At 40.4% G+C, this 20,192-nt stretch overlaps 1 protein-coding gene and 1 long non-coding RNA gene across 6 annotated transcripts in view; one reads left to right on the forward strand and one right to left on the reverse strand.

The window, feature by feature from the left end:
* Window positions 1–4,883: 4,883 nt before the first annotated feature.
* Window positions 4,884–19,790, reverse strand: LOC121233676. The gene is made up of 3 exons (XR_005933616.1): window positions 19,779–19,790; window positions 13,496–13,497; window positions 4,884–10,170 (listed from the first exon to the last, which is right to left on the reverse strand). It is a non-coding gene; the product is annotated as an uncharacterized LOC121233676 (long non-coding RNA).
* The window catches only part of CRB1 (crumbs cell polarity complex component 1), a 114,709-nt gene continuing 110,549 nt past the window's right edge, over window positions 16,033–20,192 (forward strand). For 4 of the 5 annotated variants that reach the window (XM_030033472.2, XM_030033476.2, XM_030033474.2 and 1 more), the window contains exon 1: window positions 16,033–17,501. In XM_030033472.2, the coding sequence (XP_029889332.1) occupies window positions 17,426–17,501 (76 nt within the window). In that variant the 5' untranslated portion in view covers window positions 16,033–17,425. The remainder of the gene's footprint in view (window positions 17,502–20,192) is intronic. The other variant, XM_030033475.2, reaches the window with a different exon arrangement.

Consider the following 20,192-nt stretch of genomic DNA (forward strand, 5'->3'; position numbering starts at 1 on the left):
GTTATGGTCAGACCTGGTGCTGTTTGTTGGGCTACAGGATACAAGTAAGAGCCGTTCTGGTCTCTCTCTCCATCTTTTCCATAGGCATTCATGGTTTTTTATCCCTAAGAAAAGTAGTTGCATTTTACATTAAAAAATGCTAATCTTTTAATATGTATTCTCTGTCATAGTAGGAACCTGAAGTTCATTATACCTGTTTATAGAGAATGTGAAGTTAGGAGTTCTGCCATGAAAGGCCTCAGGTGAAGGCTTTGTACTGATTTATAGCTAAGATCCCAGGTCTTTTATCTAGTACTTTTGCAAGGATATAGAAAGTTTTCAACTCATGCTACTTTGAAACTTGAGAGCATGTTTGACATAGTATTGAACTGTACTGAGGGGTTGCTTAGTTTACTGTATGGATTGTTTGGAGCTGAAGAAACGAGGCACTGAGCGTGCCAAGGCCCATTCTTGTTCAGGTTAGCACTTAGTCGTGGCCCTCCAATGTCTTCAGGAATGCATTGCTTGCGATGGCACAAGGAAGAGGTACTGAACTAGGTAGCTCATTTAAATTACCAAGTTTAAAAGTTTTTTTAATATTACAAGCAGTCCGGCTACGTTAACACAAGTTCCACATGAGCTAAATGTCCTGCATCTGTTACCCAGCCTAGCTTGTTTAGGGTATGGCACAATACAACCAGATTATTTATGCCTGGACATAATGCCTCGAATTACGTATGAAACAGAACTGTGTTGCCAGCGAGAGCCATCTCCTGCATCTTTCCACAATGCAACTCTGTCACACGCCTGTCCATCCCATCGACCTGCAATTCCTTTGCCAAGTCAGAAAAGACTTCTGCTATACTTACAGCACCTTTGTTCACACTATCAGAGCCAATGTGTGGCTGCTTGAGCTGGATGTGACAGATGCTGTCACATTTGAGCCATACAGTCATGCACTTGCAGAATGCTTACATTGCCCAGTAGAAAGTAGAATTTGGTGCACAGGTTAAGATACAGCTATATATGCATATTGAAACATTTGTGTACAATGTGCTCAGTAATATTTAAGAGAAAAAAATTCACTATTGAAGACATTTTTAGAAATAAAGTATAATGCATAGAAGTTTCTGAATGGGGTAAAAAATTAGAAGGTCAGCTACGGTATTTTGTTAGAATGTTAGTGCATGAAGCTGACAAATTCCCAGCAGCTTTTAAACCTTTGTGTCCTCAAATAATATCCTCTATTTAATTATAAGGACAGCTAGAAGCAGTCAGATAGGCCTACCAGCTCAGTGTTTATCAAGGCTTTCCAGAGCTCTTCTCCTTCCCTTTGTGATGAACCTTCACATAGTTACGGTTGTCAGGCAATCAAAATTCATCTCTCTGTTAGAGAGGCAGAGTGCTTCAAGGTGTAGGAGGAGAGTAAAGTGCTATTCTGTACTCTCCGTAATCACTATCCATATAATTTGTAGATGCTATTTATTTTGAATTACAAAGTTAAAGTATGTATAATCTACAGTACATTTTTTTTCCCAAAGACACCCGATTGTAAAAACTGAAGGACGTTTTAGGGTTATATGAGCATTTTTATCTGTCATTGTTCATTTGCCTGAGCCCAATTTACATATTCTGTGATGCATTGCCAGTTTACTTACAGTCAGGATGAAAGGCTGCAGTTACAAAGCTTACATCTTGTATAACTCTGCTCGCTATAAGAAAGAAACACTACATAATGAAAGCATTACATCTGTTTCTGAAGCATCACTATAGTGTAAGTGAGAATTTCAGGACCATCTTTTATTTTAGGTGACATTCATTATTTGATTTCTTAATTATATTTGAATAGTAATTACAACATTTTCCAAAGAAAATATAATTAGATTCTGATATCAAGAGGCAGATTACAACTAAATTAATTATGCTTTGAGGCCACTATTAAAAACCTGGAGCAAGACAAAAAAACAGCAGTTAGAATATGCACTGTGCAAGCACACAGCACGGAAGAAAAATATTTAACTAAAAAAAGCCAGAAATACAGAATTAATTCCACTTTGTTAGTGATCCACTATGCATAAACAGCCAGTAAAGAAGATTGTACAAGAAATCTCTACAGGAGAGTTCTTTAAAAAAATCATACTAACCAAAATAAAATCATAACAATTAAATGACAACTGAGTTAGTAAAATGTCTGTATAAATGCAATAGCAGGATAAGGTCTTCTTGTAGTCATTCCAAAGTAAGTGTAACACTATGAAATAATCCTGTAACAATCACCCTGTAACAATGACCTTCCCGAATGAAAAAAATTAACAAAACCAACTTCCTGCCTGGGGTGTCACTGGAGCTAAACCATTTTCAGTGAATTTCAGTACATTATGATCACTTGTACATGTCTGTCTTGGTATGGTTAGTTGTTATCCCAAGATTAACATTATTTTGTTTTAGAAAGAAGTATGCTTTTCCAGTAAAAATAGCTGGAATCCCTCTCTTAGAGGAGAACCAGTTCTTAAATTAATTTTCCTCTACTAGGCAAAATTGATAGAACACTGTAACACTGCTAAACAAAAGGCTAGTAGCTTTTCTTCTGGAGGAGTTACGCTTGCTCATATCCTTTTTCTATAGTTGAATTTTATACCACACATCCATTTGCTAACAGTAGAGCATCTTCACCAATCTCAGCCACAATGACCGTGGGTGCTCCAAGAACTGTTGGGCTTGGTGGTGAAAGGGCTGACAGGTGCTTGGGTGCCTTTATGTGCTAAAGATCCATTATTGCTTTTACTCTTAGGAGTGTTTTTTTTTAAATTCTGCTTACACTAGTGCATTTTATTTGATTTGAGTTAGGGAGAAGAGACTTCAAAGTGAATCTGGGAGTGACAATGCTTTCCTCTCCTCTGAAAATATTTTACTTTTGCCAAACCAAACCACAGATTGAAGTCTTTAATATTTGTTTATTACCTTGAAAATATTTGGTACAAGAAGTGGCTTGGATTAGTTGAAAGGTTGGGTTAGAAGCGTCTTAATTTATGTTTCAAACTTTTGGAAACACTTCAAAATTATTTTACTGTTCCAAAGAAAAAAAAAATAGCAAGAAGGTTATACCTTTTAAAATTGTCAAAACAATTTTTTCCAGCAATTTTTAAATAAAAGACAGTTAAAAAGAAAAAAAAACCACAAAAAAACCCCACCAAAAAAACCCCAAACCACAAAACCGCACCCTCTTTCTTCTGAAAGGCTCCAAAAATTCCTGGCCAGCTCCACTTCAAAGACTGGGTGGTTAAAAGAGACCACCATCTAACTTTGTATTCCTGCTCAGTTTTTTTAAAACAGCTTTCACATTTACAGTGGCATACGGTCCAAAATAACTGTGCTTACTTTTGCTCATGATAAATGTGAGTAGATAAATTTGTCTCATTATTGCTGGAGAACATGTCAGATTTGCATCAAGTTTGGCCAGATGGAAAAATTTTTCTTCCTGTCTTGAATTACAAATGCAACACCTATTTTCAGAATCAGTGTGGCTTCTGACTCATAGAAGGATATGGTCCCAAAGAAATGCCATGTTGTTAGAGAGTCACATTGAGTGACCACAAATAGTACAGTCTACTAGACTAGTTATTCCCATAGCTTCTAATGTAACGAACAGCAAATACAGTAAGTTCTGCATGACCAGACTTCAGAAAGTTAATTTCATTTCTTGACCAATTAGCCGATTGTGATTACCACGTCATAATGAAATTTGGTGTAATTATTTACTTTGGGGTTATTGGTTTCCCACTTTATTTAAAGGCAGTGTTGTATAAGGACATGTTATATTAATTTACTCCAGAACATGGTTTAGTGGGCATGGATGATGGTTGGACTCGATGATCTTCAAGGTCTTTTCCAACCTAAATGATTCTATGATTCTACTTCATTAAATTAATACTGAAGTCTGACTTGGCTGCTGCAGGAGTGGAGGGGGTCAAGGTTAATGCAGGTCATGTTTCATCTGTTCTTCAGTAGTCAGTTGCTGCCAGAGACTGTTTAATTCATTCCGATTAATTTTATTTAAGAAAAGAGTGAGCTGTATGAGCTGTGTCTTTAGACTACAGTTAATTTCTACCATTTAGCAACATTTAGGGCTACATTTTTGAAAGAGCTCAGCATTCGCTGTTCTTCAGGCATATCAGTTGTTCCCATAGGTTAGCTGAGGACCTCAAGCAAAAGTCTTTCAAAAGTCCTGTGGGGATGTGGAGTTTCTCTTCACTCTCACACCAGTGGTTAATGTCCTCAATTGTGAGCACAGCTGAAAGCTGAGAGGAAATCTTACTCTGCTGGCATGAGGAGCTCCTGCAACACGTACAGGCCTTCAAATGGTGGCTGCTGTGAGGACTTCTTGTTTGCTACTGCAAACACATCTTTTCCGGTACATGCTTCTGTATGGGACAAACCAGCTTGCTTATAGTCAAGGTACTGAAGATGCAGTTTCTGATAGCAAAATGGTATTTCTGTGATAGTGTGTCCAGGTTTAACTCTGGCTGGCAACTAAGCACCACAGAGGCACCCCCTTGCTCACTCCCCACCGGTGGGGTGGGGGAGAGAATCAGAAGAGTAAATGAAAGAAAACTCATGGGCTGAGATAAAGACAGTTTAACAGATAAAGCAAAAGCCGTGCATGCAAGCAAAGCAAAACAAGGAATTCATTCACCACTTCCCATTGGCAGACAGGTGTTCAGCCATCTCCAGGAAAGCAGGGCTCCATCATGTGTAACCATTACTTGGGAAGACAAATGCCATCGCTCCGAATGTCCCCCCGCTTCCTCCTTCTTCCCCCAGCTTTCTATGCTGAGCATGACGTCATATGGTCTGGAATATCCCTTTGGCCAGTTGGGGTCAGCTGTCCCAGCTGCGTCCCCTCCCAGCTTCTTGTGCCCCCCCAGCCTCCTCGCTGGTGGGGTGGTGTGAGAAGCAGAAAAGACCTTGGCTCTGTGTAAGCACTGCTCAGCAATAACTGAAACATCCCTGTGTTATCAACACTGTTTCCAGCACAAATCCAAAACATAGCCCCATACCAGCTGCTACGGAAAAAATTAACTTTACCCTAGCCAAAACCAGCGCATAGTGGTAACTACCTTAGAAGTGCTGGCTTAGAAATTCTTGTGCCCCAGAAACTCAGTGTCTCAGATTTAGAAGTCTGAGTCCCACAAAACTATATTTGGTGAATGTTGTTGCTGAAGTCCAAATCTAGGTGCTAAGACAAGACTTCTCAGCAGCCGCCTATGGACAACAATTATATTCACCCAGGCTTTCACCGTACTGGAGGAAGTTACTATAAAAATGCCATATTTTACTAAAAAAAAAAAAAAGTCTTGATACCCAGGAAAATGGAAAGCACCATGTGAAATTCAGCCTATGCAAAGATCTCAGCATGCCCACACACAAAATTTAAGATGCAGTTCAGCAACTGAATTCAGCAACAAACCACCAGGTGATTTAAGGGGCCCTCTGGATAGTAACAGAATATAAATCACTTACAGTAGTAATGTCCTCTCTGTCCCCCTCTCACATCCAACATGATGCTTAAAGATCAAGCTGTGCCATCTCCATCCACAGGACGTTTTCCTTTCACTGGCATGGGACATGACATATGTCATTTTCACTGAGATCAGTATCACCACCAGTGATTAAAATAGGTGTGAAATATTCTGAATCAACACAAGTTTGGAAGCCAGAATATTTCATTTTACCTTGTGAACAATATAATCCAAACTGACAAACTTTCAGGATTTAGTTTGGTACAACTAAAGTTGTGGCCTTTGAGAAATGCATTGGCATTAAGATGAATGCTGTCTTAACCAATGCTTAGCAGGAACTTGATATCCCTTGAGGCACTTAGTTACCTATTGTTCCCATAATATTATCTAACACTTTAACACAGAGGCCAAGATTTCCAAGAGGAATTTAATACTTGCCAGGACCCACACTGAGACACTCCAGAGATGCCTGCAGAGAAATTTTGCTCTGCTCTTTCTGGAAGTCACATCCTTCAACGGGAAACCTGCAAATCAAAGAGCTCCAAATCATCAGATGCTTTTCAAAACCTTGTCACAAACAGTCAATACAATGACTGAATAAAGAAAAGGAAAAAAATAATTGTAAGGGATATTAGAGATCAGGAAAAACTAAGAAGCTTCTCTATTTGCCTGTTACAAATGTTACTATTTGATGAGTACTGTGTTTTGCATTTCTATTGCAAATTGCAGTACCTGAAAATGATTTATCACTGAAAACAAATGTCGCTTGCCTCACCTGCAAGCACAGTAAGGCAAAACTGGGGAAAGAATTGGTTTCCCTGGGCCCCAGCCCAGTGCTCGGCCTCTGAAACCAAGCAGGTTGTCAGCTTTCCGTGTTTGTCAAGACCAAAATTTGAACAACAGTTTTAGAACTAGTTAGAACAGTTTTAGAACTTTTGAACATCTCCTTCTTCCCAGCCCCTCCATATGACAGTAATTATCATCCTGCCCCGTCCCTAGGACGATTACAGTATTTACCAGAAGTAAAATGTTTACATATATAGTGTGTGTTGAAATCAAGCAACCTTGGTTACTAATCCTGCCTTCCTGATTCTTGCTGTTTCTCCTCCTCTACACTGTTGCCTGCTGGAGTTGTTGGGTCTGAATTCCTTCTGAAACCACTTAGTATTGATCAGGTGAAATGATGCTACATACTAACTTAAATCTTTTCCAAATACCTTTGAAACTGTTGCTTGCCTATACAACTATCTCCTCTGAAACAGATGGGTTTTTCAATTCAATTCCAATGCTTACAGTTTTAGGACTTTCTGGTTTGTTGTATGAGTTATCTCACTCTGAAGGAAAGAAAAAAAAGACTAAGAAGATTTTTAAGTCTGTTAACATGTCTGCTCTGCTGAAATGAAAAGCATAGAGGTAAAAAAGTAAATTTACAACCCATTTAGCACTTAAGATATCAGTGCTTTTGTAAAAACACTATTTGCATCATTTTGTCAAGCACTCCTGTAACCTTGACACTCACAGGAATTTTATTAGTACAGACAGAAACTTCCTGATTAGATGGTTCATTAGCAGCGAAGTACAGAATACTAATTGCAAATTCTCATCTGCATTGACAAGGCCTGACCTGGCATTCGTCTGAGAGTGGAACTGCTTCCCCGGTGATATCAGCCACACAAAATACAATAAAAACATGTTATTTTGCAAAAATGCATCAAAGATGAGGATAAGTGAATCACACTATTGAGTTCTGCAGGTCCTAGGGAATCCTGTCGTACCTTACAGAGTCATTTTTTTTTGCCTACCTAAGTGTAAAATACTCAGGAAAGACTTCATACGAAAAACCAAACAGCTTAAACTCCTTGCCAGAAATGCAATAATTTGAACAGCATGCACCTTAACTAGTACCTGACCACAAGCAAGTACCAGGTGCTAGCAAACACTGCTTGAAATTCATGTAGTTGAAAAACAAGTTAGAAGCATAGGCTGGGTTATTGCTCCCACCATTTCTATCAGGTCCAAAATTAGATATATCTGAGTGAATCAACTTGACACTTCTGTAATCTTTGGTTAAATTTATATTTTAGGTTAGCAGGTAGAAACGCCTCATTACTTAGTAGGAAAATGGCTACATGGAGAAGCAAAAAAGTAGTCATAATTTCAAAAAATGTATTACATTTAAGGAAGCAATAGGCTTGCAGATCTTGCAAAATAATTTTACCTTTTCAGATAAAGCCCTTCAGTTTCATAAAAACATTTATCATCTGCAAATTGGCAGAACTGGAAGCTCGTGCTCTGCTGGGTGTTCTGGAAGAGAATGCTCTGCTTTGAAGTGCTCTCAGGCTGAAGAAGGAATAAAAAGAGCAAAGCAAGAGTTCAAAGGGAAAAAAAAAAAGATTTGTACACCCTAATAACAATGAAAAAGAAGCTTGAAGTAACATTGGCAGACTAATATAAGAAGTTAAATATAGTCATAAAATATTTATCTGTGGAAAAGCACAGGCCAAGGGAGTTTCTAGTTGTCTCTTGTAGGCAGTTAACTTTGCAAGTGTTGCAAGAAATCAATGCACATAGTTGTTCTTGTTGCAAGGTGCCTAATTAAAATGCAATTAGCTCTATAGCAGTTTTGTTAATGAGGTAAACAACTTCCTGTTACAATACAACTGTCTATCCACAAGACCTTTTACCCAGCCCTTACTCACATTGGTTTGTCCATTCATAATTACCCAAAGAGCTACAAGCTAAAAAAAATACGCTATCTATGAGCTGTTTCATAAAGAGGGCACAGCTACCATGAACAGAAAGATGATCTGATCAGATCCATTGCTCTAGCAAAGTCTGTCATCCTGAGTTTTCAATAAATACTTCAGAAAGTATTTTAATGCCCAAACCATGATATCAGATCAGAGTGACTTCATGTTCTCGTGCTCCGTAGTTTTTCATAAAATGAAATTCTCCCAATGGTGAACAGTGGCACATATCCATGATGAAATTCAGCAAGAGCTTAACAGAAGGGGTAAACAAGGAACACTGCTGAATGCTAGCAGGAAAAGCCAAAGACCCTAGGAAAAACCAAGTACCATTTTATAAAGCAGAAGCTTTCTGCATTAGGTATACAAAACTGGGGACAGAGCTAATATAGGCTGGAGCTTGTGCAGAAAATCTAATGCTATATTCAGAGAATCACAGGATCATATGGATGGGAAGGGACCTCCAGAGGTCTCTAGTCCAACCACCTGATCAAAGCAGGTCTAGTTTGAGAAGGTTGCCCAGGACCTTGTCCAGCCAAGTTTTGCATATCCAAAACCTCTCTAGGCAATGTTATCTTTCACTCAGTCACTCTTCCATGAAGTCACCCACCTGCTCCTGACTAATTACCAGTGTTTTAATTGCCAGTGAACGAAAAGGATTTAATAAAAGCTGCAGGTTAGTCAGCAACAAGCATTTTGTAAACTCACACCTTCTACTTGCAAGGGAATTTTACACTTTATGTGAATTATTTAATTGATCTAATTTCTGTTCATTTTATAGTTTAGATTAAAACTGCTGGAACATTTTACAGACCAGAAAAGAAGTACCAATTACTTAAGAAAATCACCTATAAATGTATTTGACCTAGAAGGTACAGGATGTTGTCAATAAAAATTGCACTTTAAATTGGAGCAACATCAAACAATCAGAAAATAACATGCCTTGCAGTGAGAGTCAGAAGATACACAATTAATTAGTACTCCTGTCATCTGAAAGTTGAAAACAGCGCTTGTATCAGGCAACAAAAGATGTTAGATAATGAAGTTTGTTGGCTAGAGTTGCAGTAAAATATTTTATAAGACATGACACTGACTTGTATAGTGTGATACCACACCACACTGTAATTATTGCAAAGAAGCAAACACAACAGAAAAAGGCAGCACTTAAGTGAAAGAAAATGGCAACACAAACCCTTTTTCCCTGAGAAAATGGTGTAGCCTCTGACTTATATGACTGTAGAATCTCATCAAAGCTAAGTTGTACTGAGAAAGTATGGAAATTACACTTCGATGTTATGGTTCACTGTACAGATGATGTTCATGAAGTACCAGCGCTGCAGAAATTTGAACCGTCTCCTGTACGCAACTTCAAGGAATTGGGGCAGTGATAAGTTAATTTAGTTTGCTCCCCATGAAATTCTGGGATACAAATAGCTCATGAAGAAGAAGAAACATTTGAAATAGGCATTGAGAAATGCAGAGCTAAGTTTCAAATGGTGAAAAAGCAGCTCCTTTCGGCTATCCTGAAAGCAATTACATTTTAATAACTTTCAAAAGACCTAGGATTTCTTCACACACTTGCTATATGGCTTGTAATTACTACAGAGTTACTTGGCAGATTATTTAATTCAAATGTCAACACGTGTTTACACACTATAGGTATGTTCTCAGATCGGTGGCATATCTTTGTGTCTGAGGACTGATAAGTTTGCTTAGAGCACAGATTTTACATATACTTGTGTAACTTTCAGAAAAACATCCAGGTTTAATAGATGTGACTGCTTCCTTGCAGTACTTAACCATATATGCCTCAGAAGTGAAAACCTCATCTTTTCTTATCAAGAATTTTGGCTCTTTATTCCTGAATATTTGAAGGATTTCTTTTCTTAAATTGACTGGTATATTGAATCTGTAGGTCTTCAGACCTTCCAATTCTAACAATTGTTGGAAGTATGCCTTCTTCCTTAAACTTCTAGATTAGTACACAGTGTTTCCCTAGTAAAAGTGAAATTATTTTAATCAGCAGTTATAACCACCATAAGATGACATCTCAAATTCCTGTTAATGGAGACTATGTCCACAAAAACAATTTAAAAATTGTTCAAAATTATAATGGAAAATGTTGTTCTTCTAAGTTATATAGTAACAAACTTAAAAAATAATGCACTTAAAGCAGGCGATCAGCACTGAGCTCAACTGCACAATTTAGCCCAACAGAAGAATTCCCAGATGGCAGAATAGTATTTTCATGTTCATGTTGTAATGCTTATATATTTTACTAGATAATTTCAAACAGAAACTAAATAGACAGATGGCAAGGAGAGGAAAACATCCAAACAACTATAAATGTACATATAAAACAAAGGAGATTACTAAAAGGGAAAGAGCTGGAAAATACAATTAGCCATTTAATTATCTTTAACTTTATAGTTTTCTAAGTACTTTCCACTAAGAACCCAGTTCATCGTCATGTTCACAGCTCATGACACTTGACCAAGAAATCCAGCCTGGGTTGCCATCGGAGGGACCAGAGCTCTTTGAAGCCCCATGAAGACTGGCAGGGGGAGCGGGGAGGCTCAGAGGAGCTGGAGGCCTCCTGAGAAGCAGAGGCGATAGAGCTGCTGGTGCCAGGAGAAACGTAAGAGGGTCTGAAAAAGATGTGCCACAAGGTTAGCAGTGGATGAGTGCAGTTGCACGTGAGAATGGGGTGGGAAAGAAGGAGGGGCCTTCCAGCAGGAGAAATTTTAAAATTATTCAGTTCACTGAGCTGAAAGAGTGGATGTGAAAATACCTACCCATTATAAACAACGTTCTTAAATTAATGTTGACATCAAGTCTGCTCCCTACTCACCTGAGGCCTTAAGCATATGCTTGATTTTAAGTCTGTGCTTAGCTCAGTTAAGCGTATAAAGTTAAACGCATTGTCAAAGGCTTCCTGAACAGGGGATTAAGATTCCACTGAATTGGGGAGGAGAAAAGACAATACCAAAATTATTGGCCGTTATCTGTTTTACAGTAGTATAACATAGCAGTGGCCAAGAAGATTTTTCAGGGTTGTTCCTGGGCTTGAGAACGCCTGGTCTCCACACTGTGGCAAGGAGACCAAGCGCAAAGTGTGGGAGCAGCTCGGAACACCTGGCATTTGTTTTCAAGAATGACCGTTAGAATTTGTTGTGCTGCATGTTTGCCAAGCCTTGAAGAACTAGTTTGACAAGGTCAGGTTGGAGGATGGCCTTGTGTAGGCCTGGGAAGACGTGGCTGAAGACAGTCACAAGTATGTGCATGGAATGTTTTTATCTTTAACTGTTCTGAGGACTGGCAAACACCCCAGCTGAGCCAGATATGCGCTCCTGTGTTAGTAGTATTGGCTGTATACCATTAGTTCTTTCTAGATCTTTGTTGAAACATATAAGTTTGATCCTTTTGTGAAATAAAGGGAATCTTGCACAGAGGGCTTGAGCGCTTGATTCAGTCGCCGCAGATGGTGAGCCCGACGTGATCAAGAGCAGAAGACGACGTGATCGAGAGAAGCTGGTGCGATTAAGAGAAGAAAACGACGTGATCAAGAGAAGAAAAGAGGTGATTCCCCTTCACTGCGGAGACCACGCAATCTAATGGGGAGAGTTTTGAAGAAGTGGCCACGACTCCAAGAAAATAGGTAACAGCAACCCCTGTGGAACGGGTGAGTTGCGAGATTGTGGTAGCATGGGGCAATCAGTTTCTCAGGAGCATAAGCTCTACTTAAACGTTTTGCAGCAGATTTCACGGGCCTCTGGGTATAAAATAAAAGAGGGACAAATTGCTTCGCTTTTAATATGGGTAAAGGATAATTGTAACTGGTTTCCCACAGAGGGAACTTTTGATAGCAAGGTTTCGGAAAGGGTTGGGGAGCGTTTACAAAGGCGAAAAACTTTGGCATTCGGTGTATCAGAAAATTTAATTGCAAGATGGAAATTTATTTCTACTGCGCTGGTGCATTTACAGCCGGCAGAGAAAAACATACCAATACAACCTGATACTGCTTTTGAGGAGACAGTTTGTAAGCAGGCTGGTAACGAGCAGGATTCTGATTCCAATAATAATTCTTTTGCATCGTGCAGGGTGGACTCCGAAAAAGAGCCGGATTTATATCCCTCATTACCTCCACCGCCACCTCCACTAACACCGTTAACGCACACACCCCGCCGGCAGGCAGGCAGGCAGGCAGCGGGCGGGCAGCACGGGTTCCGCGGGGTTGCCGACCCTCACCACCGCATAGAGTTCCCCCCGCCCCGCCGCTGCCTCCCGCCGCTTTCGCACCCGCTTTGCCGCTGCCGCCACACCGCTGCCTCCCGCCGCCTCTGCATCCGCCACGGCCGCCGCCGTCCCCCACCCCCTGACCCCAATCGCCTGGTACTCCCTCTCCAGGGTCTGCAGAACTTAGAATGGAATCTGGCTTTGCTGCACTGCCTCTATCTCCTTCTCCTGCTAATCCCTCTGACTCTATGCCTCTGCCTAATCCCGTGGCTCCTGCTTTACAGCCGTGCGGAGAAAAAACTATAGCGCCTTCAGCTCCGCCTTTAACAGACTTTGATGCTAAATGTGACAATTCACTTAATGATTTGGGAAAAAATACACGTAGCTTGATGCAACGCTGTCGAGAAAAAGCTCTACAGCAAGGAGATCCCACGTTTACTTTTCCTGTTATATACAGACCCCATAATCCACCACAGCATGACGGTTTACCTTATGAAATGATAAAAGAATTACGGAAATCAATTCGTGAAAATGGGTTACACAATTCATTTACAATGGGACTAGTGGAAACAATTGGAAGCACTTATACTATGACTCCTTGGGACTGGAAATTGCTTATGAAAATGGTGTTGACTTCCACTCAGTATTCTGTGTGGCAATTAGAATACAATGATTTGTCAGTGGAAGAAATTACAGACAACTTGTCATCAGGGATACTTATAGATCAAAATACGCCACCACAAGAACAGCTAGATAATGCTATGTTTACTTTGAATTTTTTAAATCGCTCACCAGACTTAATGGTCAGCACAGCGATAGATCGGCATTTTAGAACTCCTGATTCTATTTCACACACACCTAAAGTACTGTATAAAGATCCTTTTAGTGGACTCGGTTGGAATGGACCTGTGGAACTAATCACTTGGGGGCGAGAGTATGCTTGTGTTCCTCTTCCCACAGGAACCAAGTGGATTCCAGCTAAATACATGAAGCCATATCATGAGCTGGCGAAACCACTCGGACAACCCAATCCCGCAGATGAAGACTGAATTTGAAAGAGGATAAATGAATGAGGAGGAAGTGGCGCATCAAGAATGAAAAAGTATCACACAGGGACATTTGAAGAGAATGCAACAACAAGCTAGTGTGATGATGCAACGTGTATCCTACTCCAAAGAATACCTTTTTTAGCATACCTGGCAATAGTGGCCAGCAACAGTATTGTAAGAATTCCGATCCTTTTTTCTTTGCAGGGTCACTGTGGCTCGGGCGCAGCATTTTTATTGGGCCCTCTGGAGGTGTTGCGCCTAAGCCACGGTGACTATATAAAAAAACATTCCTTGTGTAAGTTTGAACCTCACACAGAATCACAAAGATTTAGTGACGTACTTCACATCCTTATGTTTTTGTAGCAGCTCAATTTGTAGATATCGCTTTATGTAACCATGCTTTTCAAACTAATCTGAATTAACCTTGGTGTTTTAGCTGTTTTACTCATAAGAATATATCTGAACTAAGTCTTACAGTAATCATGCCAATGTGATGTCGTGCTGAATTGTGGATCCCTGTAAATATGACCAAATCATGGGAAGGGGAATCAGGATTAAGTCAATTATCAAGGCTTTTAAAGCGGACAATTAGTCACTCAAAACGATTTATAGGATGGCTCATTGCCTTTATAATATCAGCTATCATTATTGCAGCTACTGCTGCCGTTGCTACCACGGCACTTGTGAAGTCCATTCAGACTGCTCACACAGTAGCTAATGTATTAAAAAATGCTACGGCTGAAATGAATACCCAGGTACAAATTGATCAACAATACTAGAACGATGGGACGCTTTAGAAGCAGTGGTAATTTGGCTTGGACTGTATTGGGTTTGTGTGGCAAGGTTTTGGTAGCAGGGGGTTACAGGGGTGGCTTCTGTGGGGGCTGCTGGAGGTTTTCCCCTGTGTCTGACAGAGCCAATGCCGGCTGGCTCTAAGATGGACCTGCTGCCGGCTAAAGCCGAGCCAATCAGTGATAGTGGTAGTGCCTCTCTGTACGACCCCACGCCCCCCGAAAAAAACCAAAACCAACCAACCAACCAACCAAAAAAAACCAGCTGGAGAGGGGGAAGAGAAAAGCGGTTGCGGAACACACAGAAACAGCAGCTGAAGAGTGAGAACATGTAAGAGAAACAACCCTGCAGACCCCCAGGTCAGTGCAGAAGGAGGGGGAGGAGGTGCTCCAGGCACCAGAGCAGAGATTCTCCTGCAGCCTGTCGTGAAGAGCATGGTGAGGCAGGCTGTCCCTCTGCAGCCCATGGAGGTCCACGGTGGAGCAGATATCCACCTGCAGCCCGTGGAGGACCCCACACCGGAGCAGGTGGATGCCCGAAGGAGGCTGTGACCCCATGGGAAGCCCACGCTGGAGCAGGCTCCTGGCAGGGCCTGCAGAACTGTGGAGAGAGAAGCCCACGGAGCAGGTTTTCTGGCAGGACCTATGACCCCACGGGGGACCCGCGCTGGAGCAGTGTGCTCCTGAAGGACTGCACGCCGTGGAAGGGACCCATGCTGGAGAAGTTCATGGAGGACTGTCTCCCTTGGGAGAGATCCCATGCTGGAGCAGGGGAAGAGTGTGATGAGTGCTGCCACTGAGGAGGATGAAACGACAGAGATAACATGTGATGAACTGACCGCAAACCTCATTTCCCGTTCCCCTGTCCACCTGAGGAGGAGAGAGTAATAGAATAGCTATGGTGGGCGCCTGGTGTCCAGCCAGGATCAACCCATCAGATAGAGATAGACAAAGTGCATTACAAAATAGAATGAAATTACACTGTAATTGGGAATTTAAAAAACAAGGGCTCTGTGTAACTCCTTTACAAAGAAATGAAAGCGTGTGACATTGGAATTAGGTGAAGGCGCATTTGCAAGGTGCATTTGCTACTAATATTGCAGGAGAGATCTAAGATCTTGCACAGATAGTACAAGATCAAATGGGAAATATACAAAATTAGCAGAATAAGGTGTTTTTCAAAGAATTGTCTAATACTGTTAAATGGTTAAATCCAAAAACATGGTTTGAAGGTTTAAATCTGTGTATCTGAATTTGTATTGCTATTGGAGGGTTATTAATCATTTGTGTGTTTGCAGCAATCAGAATCATCTGAGGAGCAGTATGAGGATTGCATTGGTTCGAAGCTAGAGTCCTTGCTGCCTTCCTTGTGAATCTGATGTTCCTAAATAAAAAAGGGGGAGATGTGGGAGCAGCTCGGAACACCTGGCATTTGTTTTCAAGAGTGACCGTTAGAATTTGTTGTGCTGCATGTTTGCCAAGCCTTGAAGAACTAGTTTGACAAGGTCAGGTTGGAGGATGGCCTTGTGTAGGCCTGGGAAGACGTGGCTGAAGACAGTCACAAGTATGTGCATGGAATGTTTTTATCTTTAACTGTTCTGAGGACTGGCAAACACCCCAGCTGAGCCAGATATGCGCTCCTGTGTTAGTAGTATTGGCTGTATACCATTAGTTCTTTCTAGATCTTTGTTGAAACATATATAAGTTTGATCCTTTTGTGAAATAAAGGGAATCTTGCACAGAGGGCTTGAGCACTTAATTCAGTTGCTGCAGCAAAGCACGGAGGGCCAGGGGCTGGGAAGGCAGGTCAAAGTGAAGATGGTGGAAAGAGATCCACTGCCAAAGAGGCAGCTCATCTCTTTTTTGGCCTCAGAGCCCGAATGACGTTATGGCAATCTTTGCGATGGTATAGCTTACCCATAGTAAACACACAAATTTAGTGCCTTGGTTTGCAAGGTGCCAGAAGGCCAAAGTTTGTACTGGGATCGTACTATCTGAACATGGCTGCTGGGGCTGTCGCTGTCTTCCTTCTCTGTTCCCTTCTGCTAGCCCAGGCCAAGGCTTTAATATCTGTGAACAAATTTGTAGTCAATGGATGAGGCATTAGACACCAAGACAGCTTTAGGCAGAAACAGGGCATTGCCTGTGCCACGCGGCAGTGAAAAGCCACAGTGCTGCACTGCCGTGGCAGCTGGGAAAGGCTCCTCTGAGTACGGGCAGACTCATTGCACTTGTATCAGCCACAGTTGTCTAAGGCCAGCCCTGGCTAAAAAGAAATGGATTCCATCCCCTGCCCCCATCCCCTTCTCTTATCAACCTTACTATGTCATCTCCTGAATCTCTAAGTGACTGGTTCCTCTATGAACAGTTCAAAATTACAACACAGCCTCATGAAGCTCAGAGGACCTGTGCCAGCTCCCAGTTGTTATGCTTTTTAGTGATGGCAAAAGCATTTAGATCCAGTGTAAACAACAACAACAACAACAACAAAAAAAGGTTGTGGAAGAGAACAGGCTATATCTAACTACAAAAAAAGATTGAGAATGGGGATGTTTCATCATTTTACTTCATGTGCTAATGAGGTAAGATGCAGAAAAAATGCAGAAAGCAGAAAATGTTTGTTAGCTGACTAAGAAGAAGCTGACTTTATGCAAGAAAGCATAAAGTGTTTATACTATGAATCAGAAGGAGTGTGATGTAATGGAGGTTTAGTAGAAGACAATGAGTGATATATTTTGAAAGATTAAGGGAGTGCTGTGCCTTATCTGCTGCGCAGTGTCAGCCAGGCAGAGTGCACCATTCACGGCACAGATCTGCAGCAGAAAGCCGGGGAAAGGCTCCAGTCCAGCTCACAGGCAAATCTGCACCAGGTTTGAAAAATCACTCAGACCTGCCAAAGTAAAACCTTAACAAGCACAACTGCCTTTTGAATCAATGTCTGTAGGTTTGCAGTGAACAGAGTGATGAGGGGCACAGGCAAAGGTGGCTTGTAGGGGACGGGGTGCCTTGGATATTACCTTAGTTTCCGAGATGAGGAGAAATCAGTGAGGATCAGCACCAGCCCTTTGGACAACAGACAACTCGGTGGAGAATGTCCTATCAAGATGAATATGGCTCATTCAAGGATTAACTCTCTACTCATCTTCTACCTCAGTTTTTTGCTGCTCATCCATTTAAAAAGTAAGATTTGCACTTTTTCTTATTGTTCTGACATGTCCTCAGGGTGGATGGCTAGATGTGCACTTCTAGCAGGAAGCTTGTGTTGTCAGAAGGCTTTAAAAATTTGATGGAGATGCCAAAAAGATTTGGTCCACGAAACTAAGTTGTATGAACTCATTGCATGATAGCTTTCCTGATCTTCATGCTGAAACTTTTTTTTAAAATCGGGAATGAAAGCATTTTAATGCCTTACTTCACATATTGAAAGTACAGCAATAAAATGTTGTTTTAAAACTGTACCTATACTTTAAAGTCTGCATTTTGATACCATTCATCCAGTAAATTTAAACCTATCTGATTAAAATCTAGACTAATTTATCCTTTGCTAAAGCTGTTCCTGTTATGTATTTTAGTAGCACTCATTGCTTTATTAATTACAATCTATAGAGAAATCAGTTATTAAACAACTGTGATACATTTGGTGTTTTAAATATCTCCCTTATGAGGGAGTATAAAAGTCCAACTATTTTTATAGAGAAAATATTCTCAGCAAACTTCCACATAAACAGAAGTATGCAAAATATTGGAAGTCACAATGGGTTTCCTTGATAATTGTGTCAGATGGTTGAGAGTAAATACAAGCCAAGGAGGCTAAATGGCCTCAGCTGGTGAAGCTGATATATGTGTATGAAAAGCAGGAGCTCTTGAACATGTTTAAAATGAAGACAGGCAGGATGTGTGTCTGAGGCGGCTGTTTGATTTGTGTCTCTTGAATGCGAATCGCAATAAGACAAAGCTTTGAGCAGCTGCCATTAAACAAGAAGACTTGGCATTAGCGTACAGTGTTGTGTAATCTGGGTCACCTTCTGTCGCTGCATCACTCAAACTGTTACTTGGACTGTTTACAGCCCAACATGAATTAAAGACTGAAAAGCAAACAGATGCAGTTGGATCAACCAGCCCTCAAAAAAACACCCCACACTTTAAGATATAGGAAAAAATACACAATGTCGTAGAAACATCCTTTTATCCTAACAGTTTTGTTCCTTGGGCATGTACTTATGTGAATCAGGGAAGCCAAAGTGTTCTTTCTAAATTAAATCACAACAGGACATAGCCTCAAAAAAAGAGAGATTGGATCCTCCACTTTCAAAAAGCAATTTTTAAAGTCTGCATACTATAAGATGAACAACCAGAAAGTCTCTGAGACAGAGTCTGCTATCTAATAAAGTAATGGGAATATTATTAGTTAAGAAAATTTCATTTATACATGAGGCAGGCAAATTAGAACAAATATAAAGGCTTTGGGAAAGGGAATAACAAGTTAAGTGCTTATAAAATTAAAAAGGTCACATTAAAAACATCATGCACAAAGAAAACATTGCTAGAATGTAAACAAGAACCCCCCCCCCCCCCCCCAAAGAATCAGTTAAAACAAAGCAGATAAAGCCAAGTTTTGGCTTTGACCTTGGGTGAGCTCTGCTCAGTGCAAGATGCCAAAGGAGGGAAAAGTAGTTATATGTCATTTTGTGCCTTTTCCTTAGCACAGTTGGCTGGGATGACATTTCAGATGTGGGATGAGTTTTCTCTGGGTTATGGCCATATGGCTAGTCTCAAGCAAGAGGCTTTTCAGTCTTGGAGGACTCTCCTTCTCAGGTAGATTTGTGGCTGTTGCAGGCTGATGTGATACAAATTGATATACCAGCATGGAGCAGTTACAGCAGGAGCCAGAATCAGGCTCAGGGCCGTATCTGTATCTATCGATGCAGTGTATTTAATGATCTCGATAGGTATTTTCTCTCGAGAAACTTTGTGTGCCATTTGAAACTGCTGACAATTTCTGTTAACAAAAACATAACTGTGAACAGATAAAACAGGAATAGAAGCAGAAGAATTGACTGCAATTACTTCCTTACTTAAAACTGAGAAAGGCCAAGATAGAAAAGCTGAGGATAAAACAGAACAGAGATGAGTGCCAATATTTATAAAAGTTATATCAGACATTATATTTTTAAAATCAATTTACTAGACTTGTCTTCCCCCAAAGGATTCTAATCTTAGGTCCTGCTTAAAGTGTTCCTTATAATTATTTATTCTAAACAACTTAGGAAATAGAGTATTTAGAAGCCAAGGCTTCCTAAAAATATATCTGCATATAGCTTTTTTTCAGCTCATCCATTTTCCTGAGGTGAATAGGGGTATGCATACATTGAGAAGTGTCCCATACAGACAGTAGGGCTTTTAGTAATGGTTGCGATGAAATTAAAGCATTTTTCAGGAATGGGGATACATGAAAACAAAATATTCTAATATAGCATAAAATGAGTATGTTGAACTAAAAAGAAATACAAAGTTGTTCACCATTATTAAAATAATTGTGTGCTCTCTTATTTGTAAGATAGCTCATGCATACTTTGGTATATATTATGAGATACTATTCTTTAATTCCCGTACAATGCTGAGTGTTGAATACTAAGTGTTGAATAGATGGTAAACTTTTATTAAAGTCTTCCGGCTACACAAATCTTCTATAAAGCTGAAGACTAAGGTATTAAAGAATGCAGTCCTGTCACTTGTGGTTCCTTTTGAACCCCCAGGATAAGTAAAAATGGCATTTTACCAGTATTGTCACAGTAACAACACTTAACATCAAACTGTACAATGACAGGGATTTCAATGTGTAAATCACAGCCTTCCTATAAACAATATCAA

Source organism: Aquila chrysaetos, chromosome 12 (assembly GCF_900496995.4).
Source record: "Aquila chrysaetos chrysaetos chromosome 12, bAquChr1.4, whole genome shotgun sequence".
Taxonomy (NCBI): Eukaryota; Metazoa; Chordata; class Aves; order Accipitriformes; family Accipitridae; genus Aquila; species Aquila chrysaetos.